The sequence below is a fragment of the Schistocerca serialis genome, chromosome 7 (genome assembly GCF_023864345.2).
Source record: "Schistocerca serialis cubense isolate TAMUIC-IGC-003099 chromosome 7, iqSchSeri2.2, whole genome shotgun sequence".
Lineage (NCBI taxonomy): Eukaryota > Metazoa > Arthropoda > Insecta > Orthoptera > Acrididae > Schistocerca > Schistocerca serialis.
Genome location: NC_064644.1, coordinates 602,167,324 through 602,188,043, shown reverse-complemented (window position 1 = coordinate 602,188,043; position 20,720 = coordinate 602,167,324). Strand labels below are relative to the sequence as shown.

The 20,720-nt window shown below is 45.2% G+C and overlaps 1 protein-coding gene across 1 annotated transcript in view; it reads left to right on the top strand.

The window, feature by feature from the left end:
- LOC126412246 (myrosinase 1-like) overlaps nt 1–20,720 on the top strand; it is a 211,186-nt gene that overhangs the window by 95,879 nt on the left and 94,587 nt on the right. The window contains exon 7 of the mRNA XM_050081742.1: nt 17,863–17,957. Within this exon, the coding sequence (XP_049937699.1) occupies nt 17,863–17,957 (95 nt within the window). The remainder of the gene's footprint in view (nt 1–17,862; nt 17,958–20,720) is intronic.

The window sequence follows — 20,720 nt, the reverse complement described above, 5'->3', positions numbered from 1 at the left end:
CAGCATCACCCGATTTAATTCGGCTACATTCCATTATCTTCGGTTTGCTTTTGTTGATGTTCATCTTATATCCTCCTTTCAAGACACTGTCCATTCCGTTCAACTGCTCTTCCAAGTCCTTTGCTGTCTCTGACAGAATTACAATGTCATCGGCGAACCTCAAAGTTTTTATTTCTTCTCCATGGATTTTAATACCTACTCTGAATTTTTCTTTTGTTTCCTTTACTGCTTGCTCAAAATACAGATTGAATAACATCGGGGAGAGGCTACAACCCTGTCTCACTCCTTTCCCAACCACTGCTTCCCTTTCATGCCCCTCGACTCTTATAACTGCCATCTGGTTTCTGTACAAATTGTAAATAGCCTTTCGCTCCCTGTATTTTACCCCTGCCACCTTCAGAATTTGAAAGAGAGAATTCCAGTTAACGTTGTCAGAAGCTTTCTCCAAGTCTACAAATGCTAGAAACGTAGGTTTGCCTTTTCTTAATCTTTCTTCTAAGTCGTAAGGTTAGTATTGCCTCACGTGTTTCAAGATTTCTACAGAATCCAAACTGATCTTCCCCGAGGTCCGCTTCTACCAGTTTTTCCATTCGTCTGTAAAGAATTCGCGTTAGTATTTTGCAGCTGTGACTTATTAAACTGATAGTTCGGTAATTTTCACATCTGTCAACACCTGCTTTCTTTGGGATTGGAATTATTATATTCTTCTTGAAGTCTGTGGGTATTTCACCTGTCTCATACATCTTGCTCACCAGATGGTATAGTTTTGTCATGACTGGCTCTCCCAAGGCCATCAGTAGTTCTAATGGAATGTTGTCTACTCCCGGGGCCTTGTTTCGACTCAGGTCTTTCAGTGCTCTGTCAAACTCTTCACGCAGTATTTTATCTCCCATTTCATCTTCATCTACATCCTCTTCCATTTCCATAATATTGTCCTCAAGTATATCGCCCTTGTATAAACCCTCTATATACTCCTTCCACCTTTCTGCCTTCCCTTCTTTGCTTAGAACTGGGTTGCCATCTGAGCTCTTGATATTCATACAAGTGGTTCTCTTCTCTCCAAAGGTCTCTTTAATTTTCCTGTAGGCAGTATCTATCTTACCCCTAGTGAGACAAGCCTCTACATCCTTACATTTGTCCTCTAGCCATCCCTGCTTAACCATTTTGCACTTCCTGTCGATCTCATTTTTGAGACTTTTGTATTCCTTTTTGCCTGCTTCATTTACTGCATTGTCATATTTTCTCCTTTCATCAATTAATTTCAATATTTCTTCTGTTACCCAAGGATTTCTATTAGCCCTCGTCTTTTTACGTACTTGATCCTCTGCTGCCTTCACTACTTCATCCCTCAGAGTTACCCATTCTTCTTCTACTGTATTTCTTTCCCCCATTCCTGTCAATTGTTCCCTTATGCTCTCCCTGAAACTCTGTACCACCTATGGTTCTTTCAGTTTATCCAGGTCCCATCTCCTTAAATTCCCGCCTTTTTGCAGTTTCTTCAGTTTCAATCTGCAGTTCATAACCAATAGATTGTGGTCAGAATCCACATCTGCCCCTGGAAATGTCTTACAGTTTAAAACTTGGTTCCTAAATCTCTGTGTTACCATTATGTAATCTATCTGATACCTTTTAGTATCTCCAGGATTCTTCCAGGTATACAACCTTCTTTCATGATTCTTGAACCAAGTGTTAGCTATGATTAACTTATGCTCTGTGCAAAATTCTACAAGGCGGCTTCTTCTTTCATTTCTTCTCCCCAATCCATATTCACCTACTATGTTTCCTTCTTTCCCTTTTCCTACTGACGAATTCCAGTCAGCCATGACTATTAAATTTTCGTCTCCCTTCACTACCTGAATAATTTCTTTTATCTCGTCATATATTTCATCAATTTCTTCATCATCTGCAGAGCTAGTTGGCATATAAACTTGTACTACTGTAGTAGGCATGGGCTTTGTGTCTATCTTGGCCACAATAATGCGTTCACTATGCTGTTTGTAGTAGCTTACCCGCACTCCTATTTTTTTATTCATTATTAAACCTACTCCTGCATTACCCCTATTTGATTTTGTATTTATAACCCTGTAATCACCTGACCAAAAGTCTTACTCCTCCTGCCACCGAACTTCACTAATTCCCACTATATCTAACTTTAACCTATCCATTTCCCTTTTTAAATTTTCTAACCTACCTACCCGATTAAGGGATCTGACATTCCACGCTCCGATCCGTAGAATGCCAGTTTTCTTTCTCCTGATAACTGATATGTGCTACGTAATACGATTGGACGTAATGAATAGAATGATTATCGATTTTCAGTGTATTTAATCCATACTTATATTATTAAATGCAGAAATGATCTTGTCTGCCTATGCCCCCCCTTGTATGCACTTTCCGGCAGCAAAGCTGCGCATGCTGCCACATCGTGTGCTCGGACAGCTTGGCAAGGCACTGAGTGGGGCATACATCACGAACCGTGACTCCTAAACAGGCAGACACATGAGGGCAGCTGACGATACTGCATGTACTTATTTACTCACAATTATTTATCACAACAAGTCTTTTGACATCAGTCGACATTTGTGATGTAATAGTAAAAGCTTGCTGTATTTTATACAATTCTGTAGGTTGTAAAGCTGGCATTCTGTTTGTTGATACAGCTTGTGAATATCCACCAGAAAATATTTCGACAAGTTCTCAGTTCATGTCCCTAATCATACTACTTGAGATATTCTATACAAAGAAGCTTTTTAAGCCAAAATTAAAGTCCACGCATACGAAGTATCTTGCAGAGTTATAAATAAATACACGCGAAACGCCAGGTTTCTGACCTAGTTTCCAATAACTCTCTTGATGCCACATTGCTTTTCCCATGCAGCACAAATAGCTTCAGCTTGTCTCCATGTATATCAGAGATGAACGTAGGCAATTGTCATGTAGATAACTGTAACCTAATGTAAATGTATAAATCAGTTTAATATTACTAAAGTTAGAATTGTAAAGCATTCTGATATATGGGTGCAAATTAGGACCAGCGACGGTGTGCCAAACGGCTCGCGAGCCAGGTGTGAGCATCATGTGTGGCCTGGGGCGTGGCGTGTCTCAGCTTTGTTCGGTCCTTCTCGGCAGTATTCGGTTCAGTGCGACATGTGATGTGGTATGGCGGTGTGGCATTTGTCAGACCGCACAACTCTCTTCAGTTCGGTAGAATCGTGGTGTCAACGCTGTTTACATTTTGCTACTCGTTCGTGGAATGGGTACATTCACAAGCCCGGTGGTTGTTTGTACAAAGAGAGGCAGTCTAGCGACCTATCGTGACAAGCGTTTAAAACTGAATAGGAATGGCAGTAGAAAGGTACAAGAATTCCCTGTATCTATTACAAAGTCGCGCAATCGACGGGTACTGCAGATCTGCTGTAAAATGACATTGTAGTAACACGCAGAAAGAATATAAAGATTTAGTTGACTATGAAAGGGCAAACAACTACAATGATAGCAAGACAGGATTCATTGCTAGACACTGTACGTCAAGAAGGACTTTGGGCTAATGTGAACTTCCTAGCAGATTAAAACTCTGTGCCGGACTGAGAGCCGAACTCGGGATCTTTGCTTTTCGCCGGCAAGTGTTCCGGCATCCTTTTTTTCCGTTTTGTTCGGTACTGTTGGATGCGTTTGGTCTGGGCGGACGTCAGATGACATCTGTTCAAGTTGATGGTTGATTCCTTTACTCACTTTTTTTTTTATTACAGAGGGCGAGCAGCACTGTGACCGACACGGTGAGTTAGCATGCCGGCTGCCATCTGAGCTACCCGAGCTCGACTCACCAGCCGTCCTGGCAGCTCCACATAGTGAAAATTTCATTCTGGAAACATCCTCCAGGCTGTGGCTAAGCCATGTCTCCGCAATATCCTTTCTTCCAGTAGTGCCAGTCTTGCAACGTTTGCAGGAGAGCTTCTGTGAGGTGTGGGAAGTAGGAGACGAGGTACTGCCGGAAGTGCAGCTGTGAGGACGGGTTGCGAATCGTACTTGGGTAGCTCAGATGGTGAGCTGGACTTTGGCAGTGCTGCGGTGAAGACGCGCTGTTTGCGTTCCTGCCGCGGAGCGAGCGCTCGTGTTGTTTACATCTTACTCGGCCGTTTCGCGCGTGCCGTACTCAGCGTATAGATCACTATGGCGCACCAATACAGAAAATCGACGCTCACATTTACGTTCCGCAACGAATTTGCACGACCCAAAGCAGTTGACGTGGAAAGATTCCTACAGAAGGGGCAAAAATCCAGGCGACAGACATTCTTGGCATTCACTTGTCCATTGTGAATAGCATCGTATATGTCAGGATCATCAAAGACGCAACATGTCAACGGATCCTTCAGGAGACGAAACAGGGCCTCCGTTTCTGCCATGCTGATGGCGATTTGGGGACTGTGCACGTCGATTACTCGGGCGTGGGACTCCGCACGATCAGACTTTTCGAACTTCCATTCGAACTACCGGCGCAGGACATCGTGGCACCGCTGCGCCCCTACGGCGCGGTGCATAATCATATTGAAGAAAAATGGGCACAATTCCAGACATATCCTGTACGGAGTCTACCAAGTCTGAATAGAACTTAAAAGACTTGTACCTTCATATCTGAATATCGGTGGTTGCTGTGCCATCGTCATCTACGACGGGCAACCGAAGACCTGCTCTGGTTGAGGGAGGGAGGGACACCTTAGATCCGAATGTATCCAACGTCGAATCACTCAGCTGCCGCCGGCTGACGCGGACCCGCCATCGCAGCCGACGCTGCTTGCTGTGACTTATGTAGCAGCCCTCAAGACCGCTACCACTTCACCACGACAGCCGACATTCACTGTTGGGTCGCCGCTCCATCAAAAATGCTCAGATGTGTGTGAAATCTTATGGGACTTAACTGCTAAGGTCATCAGTCCCTAAGCTTACACACTACTTAACCTAAATCATCCTAAGGACAAACACACACACCCATGCCCGAGGGAGGACTCGAACCGCCTGCGGGACCAGCCGCACAGTCCATGGATGCAGCGCCCTAGACCGCTCGGCTAATCCCGCGCGGCGCCGCTCCATCCTCCAATACAGGGCGATGACGACTCATCAGTTCTACATGTTACGGATTCAACTCCGATGGCGCCGCCCCCGTCGACGGATGACGCGATACATGACGATAGCACGGTAATAGACTCGCTTATTGTGGCAACGGCGGCCTTTGTGCTGAAAACGCTCTCCGAAGCGACGGAAGCGGAGGCGTAGAGCAACTTCCGAACGGGATGCCACACAGTCTCCAGAGGACGACGACTCCACCTTCAATGACGACGCTACTACAGAGGCAGCCGCCATTTCCGGCAGTGTGGCACCACCGAACGGAAATGAGAAATCACACATATCGACATTGGCGCAATCGGATGCCGATATGCAGGACATTCTGGATTGCAGGCACCCATGCCGTGTCCTGAGAAAGCTAGGAAAGCTGATATTGCTGTGAGTCCCCCGGCGTGGGTGGATGACCACGACGACAGCACCATGCAAGTTACGCCAACAGGGCCCACGCCATTCGCGCCGGCTATCTAGACACGACTGCAGGTGAGGTTTGGGGGGATGCGGAGCTGCCCATACAATCGGAAGCTCCATAGACAATTCCAGCCTCAATGAATAACTTAGCACCTGCGGTTCGACAATAAGCGTTTCGTGTCGCCACGATTAGCCTCAATACGATAAGAACGGCAGTGAAGATCCAGTTGCTGCGTGAGATGCTTCGATCTTCGGATTTTGACATTGCTCTGTTGCAAGAAGTGCATATAGCGGCCCTACCCGTCTTCTATGGTTATGTGACATATATGTCACCGGCGGACCGAAATGGCAGCGGTACGGCAATACTAGTGAGCGACGGAATTGCCATCGACGTAATGGCTTACCTTCCGTCAGTCTGGGGGCTGGCGATCACAGCGCTGGGCACCCGCATCGTTAACATTTACGCTCTATCAGGAACTGACCGACGCAGCGAGCGATCGCAGTTCTACTCGGAGGATATCGCCCCCCTCTTTATTAGTCGCTTCGATCAATATATCTTCGGCGGTGACTCCACCCCAAAGACCATGTCCCACATTTCTCGACTTGTCAAGAACTTCGGCTAACGATTCAAGATCTGCTTGGGAGAAAATGCATGGTGACCGTCCCGGACGCACATACCTTACTAGTCGCTCAGCCAGTCGCCTAGACCGCATTTATGTCTCACGAGCTCTAGTGTTGGACGCCGAACGTTGGCCGCTTGCCTTCTCGGATCATAGCGCTTTCATACGCACGGTCACTGTACAGCAGCAGCGGATATGGCGCAGACGTGGATCCTGGAAGCTGAATGTGGAACACCATCAGGACCCGGAATGTCAGATTATCGCCAGCACATGGATTGATTGCGTCTTCCCCGAATCCTTCGACTCTAGCATGGTGGATGGAATGTGCAAAAGCAGCGTTTCGGCGTGTGCTAACACAATATGGAAAAGACATCGCAGCGTGGCATCGACACACATTGAACTTATATTGCACAATGCTCCACGAACTCGCCACCCAACCACCGTCACCAGACCGACAAATGGAAAGCCGCCGAATTAAAGGTAAAATATTGTCTCTTACGAGACAACGTTTGGAGGGGGTCGTCGTGCGGTCGCGACGTCAAGACCGAGCGGGAGGAGAAAAGCCGTATGCATCACATCGTGCTCGATTGCCGCCGACGCCGACAGCAGCTGATCACGGACCTCATGTTACCCGATTTGTGGGCTCTCTGCCGAAAGATCACAATGCTGATGCACGCACAACTGTTTCGGAGCACGTCATTCATCGCACATTGTTGAACATGGAGCTCTGCAGCAGACCACCCCTACACACGATGACCCAACGACGCCGTCAATTACGATTGCAGTGGGCACAGGACCATCGGGATTCGACCGTCGATCGGTGGAAACGTGTCGGCTCTTCGGGTGAATGACTCAGACGGCGGTTGCAGAGACTTTTGCAGGTCGCTATCGCCGGTTTTACGAAGAGGTGATTACGGAGAAGCGGACGATCACGACATACTGCAGCACATGTCGCACACCCTCGACAATGCGGCATCGGCGTCGCTTTCAGCTGGACTTACACGGGACGACATCGAGGACGCGCTTCACAAGGAGCACTCAACAAGTCTCCCGGGCCAGACGGACTGCCGCCCGAGTTTTATCGGACTTCCCGCGATCTAATGATGCCCCGATGGATCACCAAGAACTGATGACCCCGGTTCCCACGTGCCACTTGGATTCATGGAAGGTGTCCTCATACCGGTACACAAGCCTTCCAGAGGTCGGAGGGTCGAGGCCTACAGGCCAATTGCATTGCTAAACTCGGACTATACAATCTTCGCCCGACTTCTCGCCAGCCGCATAGAGAAGGTCCTGCCACCACTCCCATCCCTCGAGCAAACGACACAGGGCGGAGTGACCAACATGCAAACGGCAACCAGCGAATGCAGGGATCTAATAGCCATTGCCACATCGAGCTGCTCTGATCTCCATTGATTTCGACTAAGCCTTCGACAGAGTTCACCACAAGTTCCTTCTGTCAGTTATGGCCCGCATGGGCTTCCCGCCTGACTTTCTAGACATCTTTCAGCACCTTTTCCGCGGAGCTGCATCCCGTGTACTGGTGAATGGACGGATTGTGGGTCCTTTGCCGATCCGACGGTCGTTTTGCCAAGGATGCCCACTCTCCATGATCCTTTACGCGATCGCACTAGAACCACTTGTCAGAGAGTTGAAAAACAGGCTCTCGGGCATGTCATGGAGGCATCACACCTTTCACTGCGGGATATATGCTGATGACCTTCTATTACTTGTCCGATCTGGTGAGGAGGTACGCTCGGTGATACAATGGATCAATCGCTATGGATTGGCAGCGGGCAGCCACATGAATGTGTCCAAGTCGGCAGCGATGCCCATTGGGAGAGGTCTACAGGAGGGCGCTTTAGCCCTACTCCCACAAGTCAACAAGGTCTGGTTTTTGGGCATAACATTTAGACAGCACCGCACAGCTGTCATGAACTATTAACGATTACTACAGGCGATACGCACAGAAGTTCGCCGTAACCTATTTCGACGGATGGACCTCCTACAGCGTGTGGAATACCTAAACTTTCACGTGGCGACTAATATGATCCAAATGGCTCAGGTTCTACCAATATCGACAGCGATGGCAGACAGACTGCAGGCAGCGTTTGGATATTACGTTATCTGAACTCCTTTTCAAAGTCTGCTACGAAGCACTCACCTTCCCTCTGCGTGAAGGCGGACTGGGACTTACAAATGTACGAGCGAGAGCTACTGCGTTAGACTTGTGCACAGTGATGAAATTATGGACCCATCAAGATGCTTCCCATACGGGACGGCTGTTAGAGGAATTGAGTTGGGTTGTTTGGGGGAAGAGACCAAACAGCGAGGTCATCGGTGTCATCGGATTGATGAAGGATGGGAAAGGAAGTCGGCCGTGCCCTTTCAAAGGAACCATCCTGGCATTTCCCTGGAGCGATTTAGGGAAATCACGGAAAACCTAAATCAGGATGGCCGGACGCGGGATTGAACCGTCGTCCTCCGGAATGCGAGTCCAGTGTGCTAACCACTGCGCCACCTCGCTCGGTTAGAGGAATTGCTGCCCCCGTGTCTTCTGCCACCTGTTACGATTGCGCACATTACTCCCTCAGTCTCGCACCTCTCGGCGTTTATTCTTGAGTATAGTTACTTACACCCAGACCTTCCCAACACTCGCACTCCCAAGGTGAGAGACATTTACAGTTTGCTGCTAAGGTCCATCCCTCCCAATGTGATTGAGAGGAAGAGCCCGACCACCCTATGGCCTGCAGTATAGACAGCAGTCCAGAAGCCGTTCCTCCCCACGTGGGTACGAGCCACGTGGTGCCAGGTTGCGAACGGGAAAGTTGTAACACGACAAAGGCTGCGTGCTACTGGGATGACGGATTCCCCCCTTTGCCCACATTGCCACCTCGTGGATACTGACGGACACCGTTTAACATGTGCTGCTAGTGCAGCAGATGCTCGCCTGCTACCTCCGTATGGCGCCCCGCACAACTGAGCCACGGCTCCTCCTTTGTCCGGAGGATACTTGTTTCCCGCCTGCGAAGATTCACGCTCTCACATAGTTTAAAGGCATGTCCACATACTACCTCTTTCGAGATGATGAGAAGATGGTGCTTGATTACTGGCAATTTCTCCAGGACAGTCATAGCACACTTGAGCGTACACCCCGATACCAACAGCTATTTACGAACTATTTGCGCAGTGCCTTCGATAACCCCCCTCACAGCTGGGGAATACCGCGCAGAGGGTGACCGCCGTTATGGAGCTCCACACGCTGCGAAATGTTTATCAACTTGGAACATGGAATCTGTACGCAGATGGGCCACGCACATGGAATGACGTGCAAGACCTGCTTACATTATTGTTTCTCTATTATCTATTATTATACGATTAGTTTCAAATAAATTCCATTTCACAGTTTCGAAGGTGCTCTTGTTCTGTTGTTGCTATGGATGTAAATTCTAATTTTGCTTGTCGAAACTGACAGACGCCTTTTTCCTAAAAAAAGTGGTCAGCGCGGTGGAATATCACGCCAAGGGGCCCGAGCTCGATTCCCGGCTGGGGCAGGAGATTAAAAAAAAAAAAAAAATCGGCTAACGCCTCACGTAACGCGGTAACTTCGAGTTCGAGTCCTGGGCCGACATACACACACATACACATACAAAAGAAATGGTAGAGCACTTGGGGAAATGGTAGAGCACTTTCCCGCGAAAGGCAAAGGCACACAGTTTTAATCTGTCAGGTAGTTTCATATCAGCTCACACTCCACTGCAGAGTGAAAATTTCATTCTGGAAACTTCGTGCTAAATTTGTAGGCATGGAGCTCGAGAATAAATTGGTGTTGCGAATAGTAAAATTTCTGAAGTAGCACGAAATATTCCCCTGTGAGTCGCAAAATTTTTAATGGAGCAGAACGAAGAGTATGGAGACACTATCGCACGCTACCAGTGTGTTCTAAAACGCAGCGCATAAAAACTGGAGTTTCCCGATGCTCACACCTCGGCTTCTATCGATGAATCGTAGGCAGGCTCAAATGTTTTGGATAACTCTTGGGTTTCGTACCATTTGTATACCCAACGGAAGGATGGTCTTCCTGTAACTATCCTGCAGTACAGGGTGAAGGTTTGAATATTACATGTTTCCTTCAGCTTAGGCAAATGGAGCAAACCGGTTGCTTCTTTTTGTGGTGTATGTAGCCAATGGCGCGCCTTAAGGGTGTTATGGAGGCACCATTTAGTTCGTGGGCAGTTCCTGAGAAAACACGAAAAACTTCGATTTCCAGTAGTACCAAAACTGAACCACTGATTTCAAGACGACTATGCGCAGTAAACAGTTGAAATTTTTACTATGTATGTCTAACATCTTAGTCCATTCCCAAGGTACAGAGGTCCAAGGTTACCCTACCTGTACACGCTTACAGGCGAAAACGTAGTTAAGAAAGTGCATAGCACGGAGAAATATGCTGTGGAGTGTGTCCGTTACTATAAGAATGGTTCTGACAGCCCATGTCGAAGTAGTGAAGCACATGTAAATTTTCCTGACACTAGTCCTCTTCATTCAAGTGAAATGCCCTGCTGTGGCAGGGAAAAGAAGGGAACCAACGGAAAAATGATGCTATCAGAGCACAAAAAAGGCAAATATGCTCGTCATCATCAAAACACTCTGACTGAAAAGTGGAGTGCCAACTGCCTCATTCTACCTTCCTGAGCACCGTGAAATATGTTCCTGTAAATTTGGCATGCGAACATTTTCGCGCTTTTTGTACTAGAGAGAAGGACACCATGGCAGAGGGAAGGAGATGGAAAAATAATAAGTACTGAAGATGATAGACATTGGTTGTGGTATAAAAATGGTTCAATTGGCTCTGAGCACTATGGGACTTAACATCTGTGGTCATCAGTCCCCTAGAGTTAGAACTACTTAAACCTAACTAACCTAAGTGCATCACACACATCCATGACCGAGGCAGGATTCGAATCTGCGACCGTAGCAGCAGCGCGGTTCGAGACTGAAGCGCCTAGAACAGCTCGGCAACAGCGGCCGGCTAGGTTGTGGTATAGAAAGAGGGAAGGTGACAATGGCAGTGTGAGAGAAAGAGAGAGATACTGACAATGGAACATAGTTGACAATGATAGAACAGTGTTAGGAAAAGAGTGAAGGAGACAGTGTCAGTGGGAGAGCGATAAAGAGAAGGAGAAAGTAGAACTGAGTGAAAGTTGGTGATAATGTGAGACAGAGTCTATGACAATGAAAACGGGGAAAAGAGAGAGGGTGCCAATGAGAAGATTCAGCAGTACCGCGAAAGAATGAGTGAGGTAGTGGCAGTAAGACAGAACAAGACGAAGACAGCGACAACCAGAGGAGACTCGTAGTAAGACAGAACGAAGCAGGCTGTGGCTGTCTGACAGAATACTGTGCCAGTTGGAGAGACGCAAAGAGATAATGAGTTGGGCGGTATGAGTAAGTGAGAATGAGCAAGTGGGTTTGGATGGGTATGAGCGACTTAAAGGGATGGAGTAGTGTGTGTGAACGATGTTGGAGTGCAAGGTGAGTTCCTTGTCAAAAAAGGCACAAATATATTCGCATGCTACAACTTTTGAGATACTTTTTAAAGGTGCTGTGGAAGGTAGGATGGCTGGTTCCCGACTTTTTAGTCAGAGTTTTTATTTATTTATTTTTTTTTTTTTTAAGCAGATGCATATTCGCCTCTTTTGTGCTTCGACAGCAGTATTTTTCCGCTGGTGCATATAATACTGCAAAGTACGTCATGTGGCAAGCCTCGAATGATTCATCCGTATAAAACCCGCTATTGTTGAAATTATGAAGGCAAAAGGAGTGCAGGAACATCAAGATGCCATTGCAGACTTTGAATTTTAAGTGGACTGACTGCACACTGCCCACAGTAAGACACTGCAAAGTGAGAAACAACTAATTTCTGATTTGATGGGAACGTACGTAAAAAGAAAATCGTATTATGGAAGGGATTAATTCTGAGATAAAATACCCTCCATTTTCCTAAGATCACTAGTGCTGAAGAAAACACAAGGTTTGAAGAATTCATTGTGGTCATGAAAGACTTACAAGAGTTTCCTAAACATTTTGAGGAGACTGCCAACCTTAATCTGTCTTGGATACCGTTTGTCGTTTCAGTTGAAAGGACCACCGTGCATGTGCAGATATAACTGATTGATCTGCAATGTCATTCCCGTTTTAAAGACAAATTCTTTTACGTTAAAGTTGTCCAGGATATCAATTATATATTGTTTTCCTCGTGTAGCGTTTCTACGTCTCCATAATGAGTTTACAAAAGAGCTAAAAATATTTCATCAACATATGTGTGCTAAAGAACTTTTTCTATTAAATGAAAATGATACGATCGTATGGCATTGTTGGCCGGGTTGTTCCATCCGGGTTCGGCCACCAAGGGCAAGTCTTACGTCATTCGGCGCCACATTGGGCGATTTATGGCCGATGATGAGGATGAAAGGATGATCAGGACAACACAACACCCCGTTCGCGAGCGAAAAAAATCTCCGCCACGGCCGGGAATCGAACCTGGCCCCAGTGCACGGGAGAAAAGCACGTTACCACCCAGCTAAGCAGGCGGACACCTTTACTCGGCTATGAAACCAAATAAAGCACAACCACACGGCAAACAACGCGAAAATCTGCAAAATTGTCCGCATTTGTCCATATGCCGAAAGTCTGTAAAGATAAAAATAATAACTCGTTTAGAGCGCCAAAAATAATTAAATAGTACCGAAAATTTGTTTTGTTTGTGGTCTATGTTGTGGAATATACACTGATCAGCTAGAACATAATGATGACCGACCTGCTATAGATATAAACCCGCGCAGGCGATAGCAGCGTCACCTGGGCAGGAATGGCTGCTAGTCAGACACGCGCACGGTGCATGTAGTGTCACTGAGCGTGCTGTCCGTGTGTAGAATGGAGAAGGTGCGCCATCTGTCTTGAGTTCGACCGAGGACAGATTGTGATGGCCTAGAGGCTCGACAGGAGCATTTCGGGAACTGCACGACTTGTTGGATGTTCGAGGAGTGCCGTGCTGAGAGTCTACAACACATGGTGAAACCAAGGTAGTCCAGGAAAATAATCCCCAAACAATGTTCGTGCTGGCTAAAAAGTGCGAACATTTTTAATCGATGTTAGGCATCCCAACATGACGGCTATACCTTCCTCTGGGGGCCTGTCACGAGAGCGGGGTGTTACAGTTGGAACTCTGACTAGATACATTGCTGGAATGCAAACAGCAGTAGACGTTGCACACTAAATTGAGTTCTGTGGCGTATCATTTACCGACATGGAAAATGTTCAAGGGAAGCCTTTAAGGATGTGCAGTTCCTGAGGAAGAACCGAGTAGTGCTCCTACGAGCCGTGAAGTGTACGTCAAGATGAATGGTGAAGCAGTCCTGATACAGTTTTCCGTTGAGTTCCTTTCCATATGAAGTCACCACAACAGTTCGAGTCATATTTCGCCTTTGAATTATCTCTCTTTGATGACGACGGAATAATGCAAAAGACCAGACAACCGGACCACTTTAAGCTATTCTATCCAGTCAGTGTTGAGATTACAAGCAGCGCAGTCTTCGTCCTTGACGGTGTCTTCCCTTTGCACCGCTTCGTGTGGAATACAGATGAAGTATTTTCCTCCATCACTGAAAAGAACGTGAATTACGTCAAAAAATACATTGGGCCCAAATCACTGTAATGCTTGATTGCTACCCTGAGGACGGAGCTGAGAAAAGCATAAAATCTGCTGAAAATGCTCCAAGAGCACGCGCTATGTCTTCCGCTACCGTTTTATTTAATGAAAGAATGTCATCAACTATGAGGAAAGAACGTTTCTTATTAAATTGACTTAATAAGAACCGTCTTATCTCAATGTTGGCAGGAAAATTATGTAGTGAAGGGCATCAGGTCAAGCAGGCTGTTTGGGATGCAGACTCCTTGATTGTTGGCGCAACCATGGAAAAGTCGAGGCAGTGAGGCAACCTCTTCATTGTGGGGGAAGATACCGATTTGTTGGCCGTGCTGACTCAACACACAGCTGGTAGTAGTGAATAGGAAGAACCTGTTAGCAATATCTTTCTTATGAAATCTGGAAAAGGCAAGCAAGACACATCCATTTACACTCTCAAAAGTTCTAAGCTCTCTGAAAAAGTCAAGAAACATATATTATTTCTTCTGGCTGTGGCACCAACTCTACATTTTTTCGTCAGGGCACACTAAAATTTATAGACACTTTTCAAAAGAACGAGAGCCTCTAACACGTCTCCTCAGACTTCACGGATCACAAAGCCACTTCTGATAAGGTGGATAACGAAAAATAACGTGTTCCATTTGGCATGTTTGCCTTTCACCGAAGCCGCCACTCGCCAGCATTCCCTCAAGGTCTACTTGCAGGTTCACATCTGGGGGAACAATCAGCTGGATCCACTGAACTGGGGATGGAAGACCACAAAAAAGGGTCTGATCCCCATGGGTCCACCATCACCCCAGAAAATTCTCAACACAACATCCTGCATGTGCAGGAAGGGATGTCAAGCAACTTGTTCCTGTAGCAAAGAGTTCATATAGAGGGTTATTACAAATGATTCAAGCGATTTCACAGCTCTACAATAACTTTATTATTTGAGATATTTTCACAATGCTTTGCACACACATACAAAAACTCAAAAAGTTTTTTTAGGCATTCACAAATGTTCGATATGTGCCCCTTTAGCGATTCGGCAGACATCAAGCCGATAATCAAGTTCCTCCCACACTCGGCGCAGCATGTCCCCATCAATGAGTTCGAAAGCATCGTTGATGCGAGCTCGCAGTTCTCGCACGTTTCTTGGTAGAGGAGGTTGAAACACTGAATCTTTCACATAACCCCACAGAAAGAAATCGCATGGGGTTAAGTCGGGAGAGCGTGGAGGCCATGACATGAATTGCTGATCATGATCACCACCACGACCGATCCATCGGTTTTCCAATCTCCTGTTTAAGAAATGCCGAACATCATGATGGAAGTGCGGTGGAGCACCATCCTGTTGAAAGATGAAGTCGGCACGGTCGGTCTCCAGTTGTGGCATGAGCCAATTTTCCAGCATGTCCAGATACACGTGTCCTGTAACGTTTTTTCCGCAGAAGAAAAAGGGGCCGTAAACTTTAAACCGTGAGATTGCACAAAACGCGTTAACTTTTGGTGAATTGCGAATTTTCTGCACGAATGCGTGAGGATTCTCTACCGCCCAGATTCACACATTGTGTCTGTTCACTTCACCATCAAGAAAAAATGTTGCTTCATCACTGAAAACAAGTTTCGCACTGAACGCATCCTCTTCCATGAGCTGTTGCAACCGCGCTGAAAATTCAAAGCGTTTGACTTTGTCATCGGGTGTCAGGGCTTGTAGCAATTGTAAACGGTAAGGCTTCTGCTTTAGCCTTTTCCGTAAGATTTTCCAAACCGTCGGCTGTGGTACGTTTAGCTCCCTGCTTGCTTTATTCGTCGACTTCCGCGGGCTACGCGTGAAACTTGCCCGCACGCATTCAACCGTTTCTTCGCTCACTGCAGGCCGACCCGTTGATTTCCCCTTACAGAGGCATCCAGAAGCTTTAAACTGCGCATACCAACGCCGAATGGAGTTAGCAGTTGGTGGATCTTTGTTGAACTTCGTCCTGAAGTGTCGTTGCACTGTTATGACTGGCTGATGAGAGTGCATTTCAAGCACGACATACGCTTTCTCGGCTCCTGTCGCCATTTTGTCTCACTGCGCTCTCGAGCGCTCTGGCGGCAGAAACCTGAAGTGCGGCTTCAGCCGAATAAAACTTATGAGTTTTTCTACGTATCTGTAGAGTGTCGTGACCATATGTCAATGAATGGAGCTACAGTGAATTTATGAAATCGCTTCAATCATTTGTAATAGCCCTATACAGCAATTACAAGGGGCTTTGCCGCCTTAATTGTCCAACACAAGACGACACCTTCCTTGATTCGACGCAGATCGACGATTAGATTAACATCAGTGAGGAAGAAATCGATGTACATCCCATGCCAGAAGAGGAAAAAGAACTGGACTACTCTTCCTCCTCAGGACCATCTACCCCGAAACGCAGTAAAATATAAAAAAGAAATAAATTGGCAGTAATTACTGCACAATAACTGAGTAATAAATGTTTGTAAAACACTCCATCTCTCATCAGTTTTACATCGTAATTACAATATATTTCCATTAATAAAGCATTTCATTTGATATGTCGTTTTTTTCATTTTTAAATCGTTTATTACCATTTTGGACTGCTAACTCTGCCACTGGATCTGTAGCTGTCTGTCTCCAGTTTTAAAACAAAAACAATTCATCATACAACGTCTCTCCTGCCAAATACGCAAAATGCCTACTTAAGGATGACATTTATTGTATATGTCTAGACCCTGTGTGAATTGACCTGCTCTAAGGATATGCCATGAGAGTTTGCTTGCAATGACTAAGGATGTCAAAGTGCATGTTGTGCAGTAAAGCATCCTATGCGTTTCTGTTATATGCGTTACTCGTTGCATTCTGTTTGCAGTATGTGATGTCCAAGACAGCTGGTGTTTTAAAAATGAGTCAGCGTCATTCTCTTTGTCTAAAAACTTACTTTCTTCATCCTTTCTTTGGGGTGTTAAATGATTTACTTTGATTCTTGTATTACGTTTTAAATGTACGTTTCAGTTGATCTCTGTAGGGCACCCAGGACTCTCTTGCTGGATATGTGAGTCAAGCCTCTGCGCACTGTGCATCTGCAGCGAGTACATTTCTGTGCTGGGTTTTTACGTCGTTAACATTCTAAATGTATTCGTGAGACTGCGAGCCCTCGGCTAGGGAGACAGCGATGCCTGCCTGTGTGGAAGGAATTCGCGCGGACTAGTGATCATGTTCATGTAAAGTGGAAGCCTTTGCAGGCACTGCTCCCTCCACAACAACTGTTTGAATCGTAATTGTGTTTGGACGCTGCTAAGTGTGTGTCACAGGAATTCTTGCTTGGTTGTGAAATTTCTTGCTATTATTTTCATCTGGTCCTGTAAGTTTTGGTGTGTTCATTGCTCGACGTAAGCATTCTGTATACCGTTATAACTGTTTAAATGACAGTACTAATTAGGCTGACATTGAAATCACTTCTCTGTCACAGTATATTTTGTAGTATAAATTTTCTTATTACAGCTTCGCTTTGTAGTTGTTTAGAACTGTCATTCTGTGTAACTAACTTAGGACAAAAATGATTTTGTCTGAAATTTTTAAACAACAGTTGTGTTGAAATTCGCTGAATATGAATAAATTCTAAGAAAATTAAACATGACAGGACTCAAACCCAGAGACTTCTGGCTATAAATCTAGGACTTTGGATTCTGCCAGGATAGTTGCTGCATGTGAAATTGGGGTGGGAATGAGAGCAGATGTAGGCTGATAGGACAATTGGCCAGATGTGTAAGTAGACCTGGATAATTAGAGAGTTATCTACTTTGTCCCAGAAGACTCATTCTCTACCACTGGAGAGAGACGTGATTGCTATATTTGTTGAAATGATTTGTTGTTAACAACAATTGTGTTCCTATGCATGATACTGATCTGAAGATAACTTTTCAATACTGTGGAAATCAGGAATCTGACTGGATAAATGCGATTTTTCTGTGGAAAGTAAAAGTATTACAGCTGATAGTTGTGTACTGCTTTTGTTTCAGGCAAAGTGGGGATCACGCTCAACATTGACTGGGCAGAGCCAGCGACAAATTCCGCGGAAGACATCGCAGCCGCCGAAAGATCACTCCAGTTCACTGTAAGTCCTGCCATACTGCACAGATACGTGCATCATTTGGTGTGGTGCGCTGGTGCGTGGAGCCTTTAGATCTCTTCCCTTTAACTACACACTTAACAAACGAAAAATACTGGTATGATAATTTAAAACTGTTGTTCATAATTTTTACATTTCTTGCAACTCACAACGATTAAAAAACAATTGAGACGTAGTGTCAGGGCTACATTTAGGATAGCCTATGATGTAGACCCTAACAGGGGAAATTTTGCGATGACTGAAGCGCAAATACAGCAGATGAGATTAATGTCCATACAAATATCAATATTTCAGTTTATAAAATAGGGTATTATAACTAGAACTATACTTATTTATTGTCAAATGGAAGGTAACTATGGAATGTATTAATGAAGCTAATTTTAGCTACATGTAATTGAAATTCAATACTTCTCCAAATAATCAACCTCAAAAGTAAAGTCTTCAGTAATCTTATTAGCTAATTTCTTTGTTCCTACATTTCATACTAATGAATCCACTTGCAATATCTACACATCTTAGTTGTCTTTAAAAACTCGTTTTTAATACTGAATGCAGCCAAATCGTTGAGACTGTCTTGATTCCGTTAACCATTCTTTTGAAACTCTTACCCGCATTACCAACTAACGTTCCACGCGTTCGACCGGTCGCCTCTGGGAATTCGATAAGAGTCAGTGCTTGGTTTGAAAGGTAACTGGTAACTTCATTCGTATCAGCTGTCCTCTGGAAAATCCACATTAATAAAAACACACAAAACAATGACGCCCACGCCTTTACCGGTTATAAGGGGGTCAACGCCACCGAATTAAAACCATGACACTTGATTATTTAAATTAATTGTGATTCTGGCACGTATGGGGATGGGCCTAGGTAGCATTTGCGTAAATGTGGCCTAGCATAGAGTTATCTCTAAGGATTTCCCGGCGTGACTGATTAATGCTCTGCTTGCGGGTGTTGTTGTTTTCATTTAATTCACCATATTTCGACGACCGACCCAGTCGGCTTCTTCACTTTCTGCAAGCTTTTATGCGTAGTTGCTGTCTAAACTCCAACAAGACTGTGAACGATTATTTATTCCATTTGTTATGGAAGTCATACTGCCTGTGGGCGACTTTCACTTCTTGTTTTCATTATGGGGAGGCTTTGGTTTCTGCACTTCGTTTATTACGCTTTGGAGGAACCAAATGGGTGTTTGTAACCGTACCTCTGACCGTATGGTTCTAGAAGATTTATTTTATACCGTGTGAGGCAATACTGACCTTACGACTTATCTTAGAAGATAGATTAAGGAAAGACAAATCTACGTTTCTAGCATTTGTAGACTTGGAGAAAGCTTCTGACAATGTTGACTGGAATACTCTCTTTCAAATTCTGAAGGTGGCAGGGGTAAAATACAGGGAGCGAAAGGCTATTTACAATTTTTACAGAAACCAAATGGCAGTTATAAGAGTCGAGGGACATGAAAGGGAAGCAGTGGTTGGGAAGAGAGTGAGAGAGGGTTGTAGCCTCTCCCCGATGTTATTCAATCTGTATATTGAGCAAGTAGTACAGGAAACAAAAGAAAAATTCGGAGTAGGTATTAAAATCCATGGAGAAGAAATAAAAACTTTCAGGTTCGCCGATGACATAGTAATTCTGTCAGAGACAGCAAAGAACTTGGAAGAGCAGTTGAACAGAATGGACAGTGTCTTGGGGAGCAAAATGACTGATGCTGGTGGAAGTATAGAGGATATAAAATGTAGACTACCGATAGCAAGGAAAGCGTTTCTTAAGAAGAGAAATTCGTTAACATCGAAAAAGTGTCAGGAAGTCGTTTGTGAAAGTATTTGTGTGGAGTGTAGCCATGTATGGAAGTGAAACATGGACGATAAATAGTTTGGACAAGAAGAGAATAGAAGCTTTCGAAATGTGGTGCTACAGAAGAATGCTGAAGATAAGGTGGGTAGATCACGTAACTAATGAGGAGGTATTGAATAGGATTGGGGAGAAGAGAAGTTTGTGGCACAACTTGACTAGAAGAAGGGATCGGTTGGTAGGACATGTTTTGAGGCATCAAGGGATCACAAATTTAGCATTGGAGGGCAGCGTGGAGGGTAAAAATCGTAGAGGGAGACCAAGAGATCAATACACTAAGCAGATTCAGAAGGATGTAGGTTGCAGTAGGTACTGGGAGATGAAGAAGCTTGCACAGGATAGAGTAGCATGGAGAGCTGCATCAAACCAGTCTCAGGACTGAAGATCACAACAACAACAATAACACCAACAATGTGAGCAACGCCTTTGGAAATATATATATATATCAAGGACTAATTTTGGTTGCCACTTTTAATTCGGTGTTGAGGAAGAGTGGCATAAGCTTCTTTGCCAGCGCCTGTGATTTCTTTCCAAGGTCGTCTACATGTTTATAGGAGAACAAGTGTTGGTCCGAAAGTACCTCCTTAATTCGGCTATCAGCGAAATTTCGCATTTGCACAGCGGTTTTGGCACCTTCGTATTTTAATTCATGATTATATTCGATGCAGTGCAGTCGCTTTGCTTGGTTGCTTTAGTAAGATGTGTTGCTCATGTTCCTTTCAGCTTGTTTGGATGCCAGCCTACTGATCTTTTTGGAGGTAGTCAGCATAAGGCATATGAGCGAGTCTTGGTTTTCCTTTTTCTTTCTCAATCTCAGCCTCCTTCTCAGACGGTGTTTTTGACTACGACGCTCGTTTAGTTTGACGATCTGAACGCCCATCCCTTCGGAAGACTATT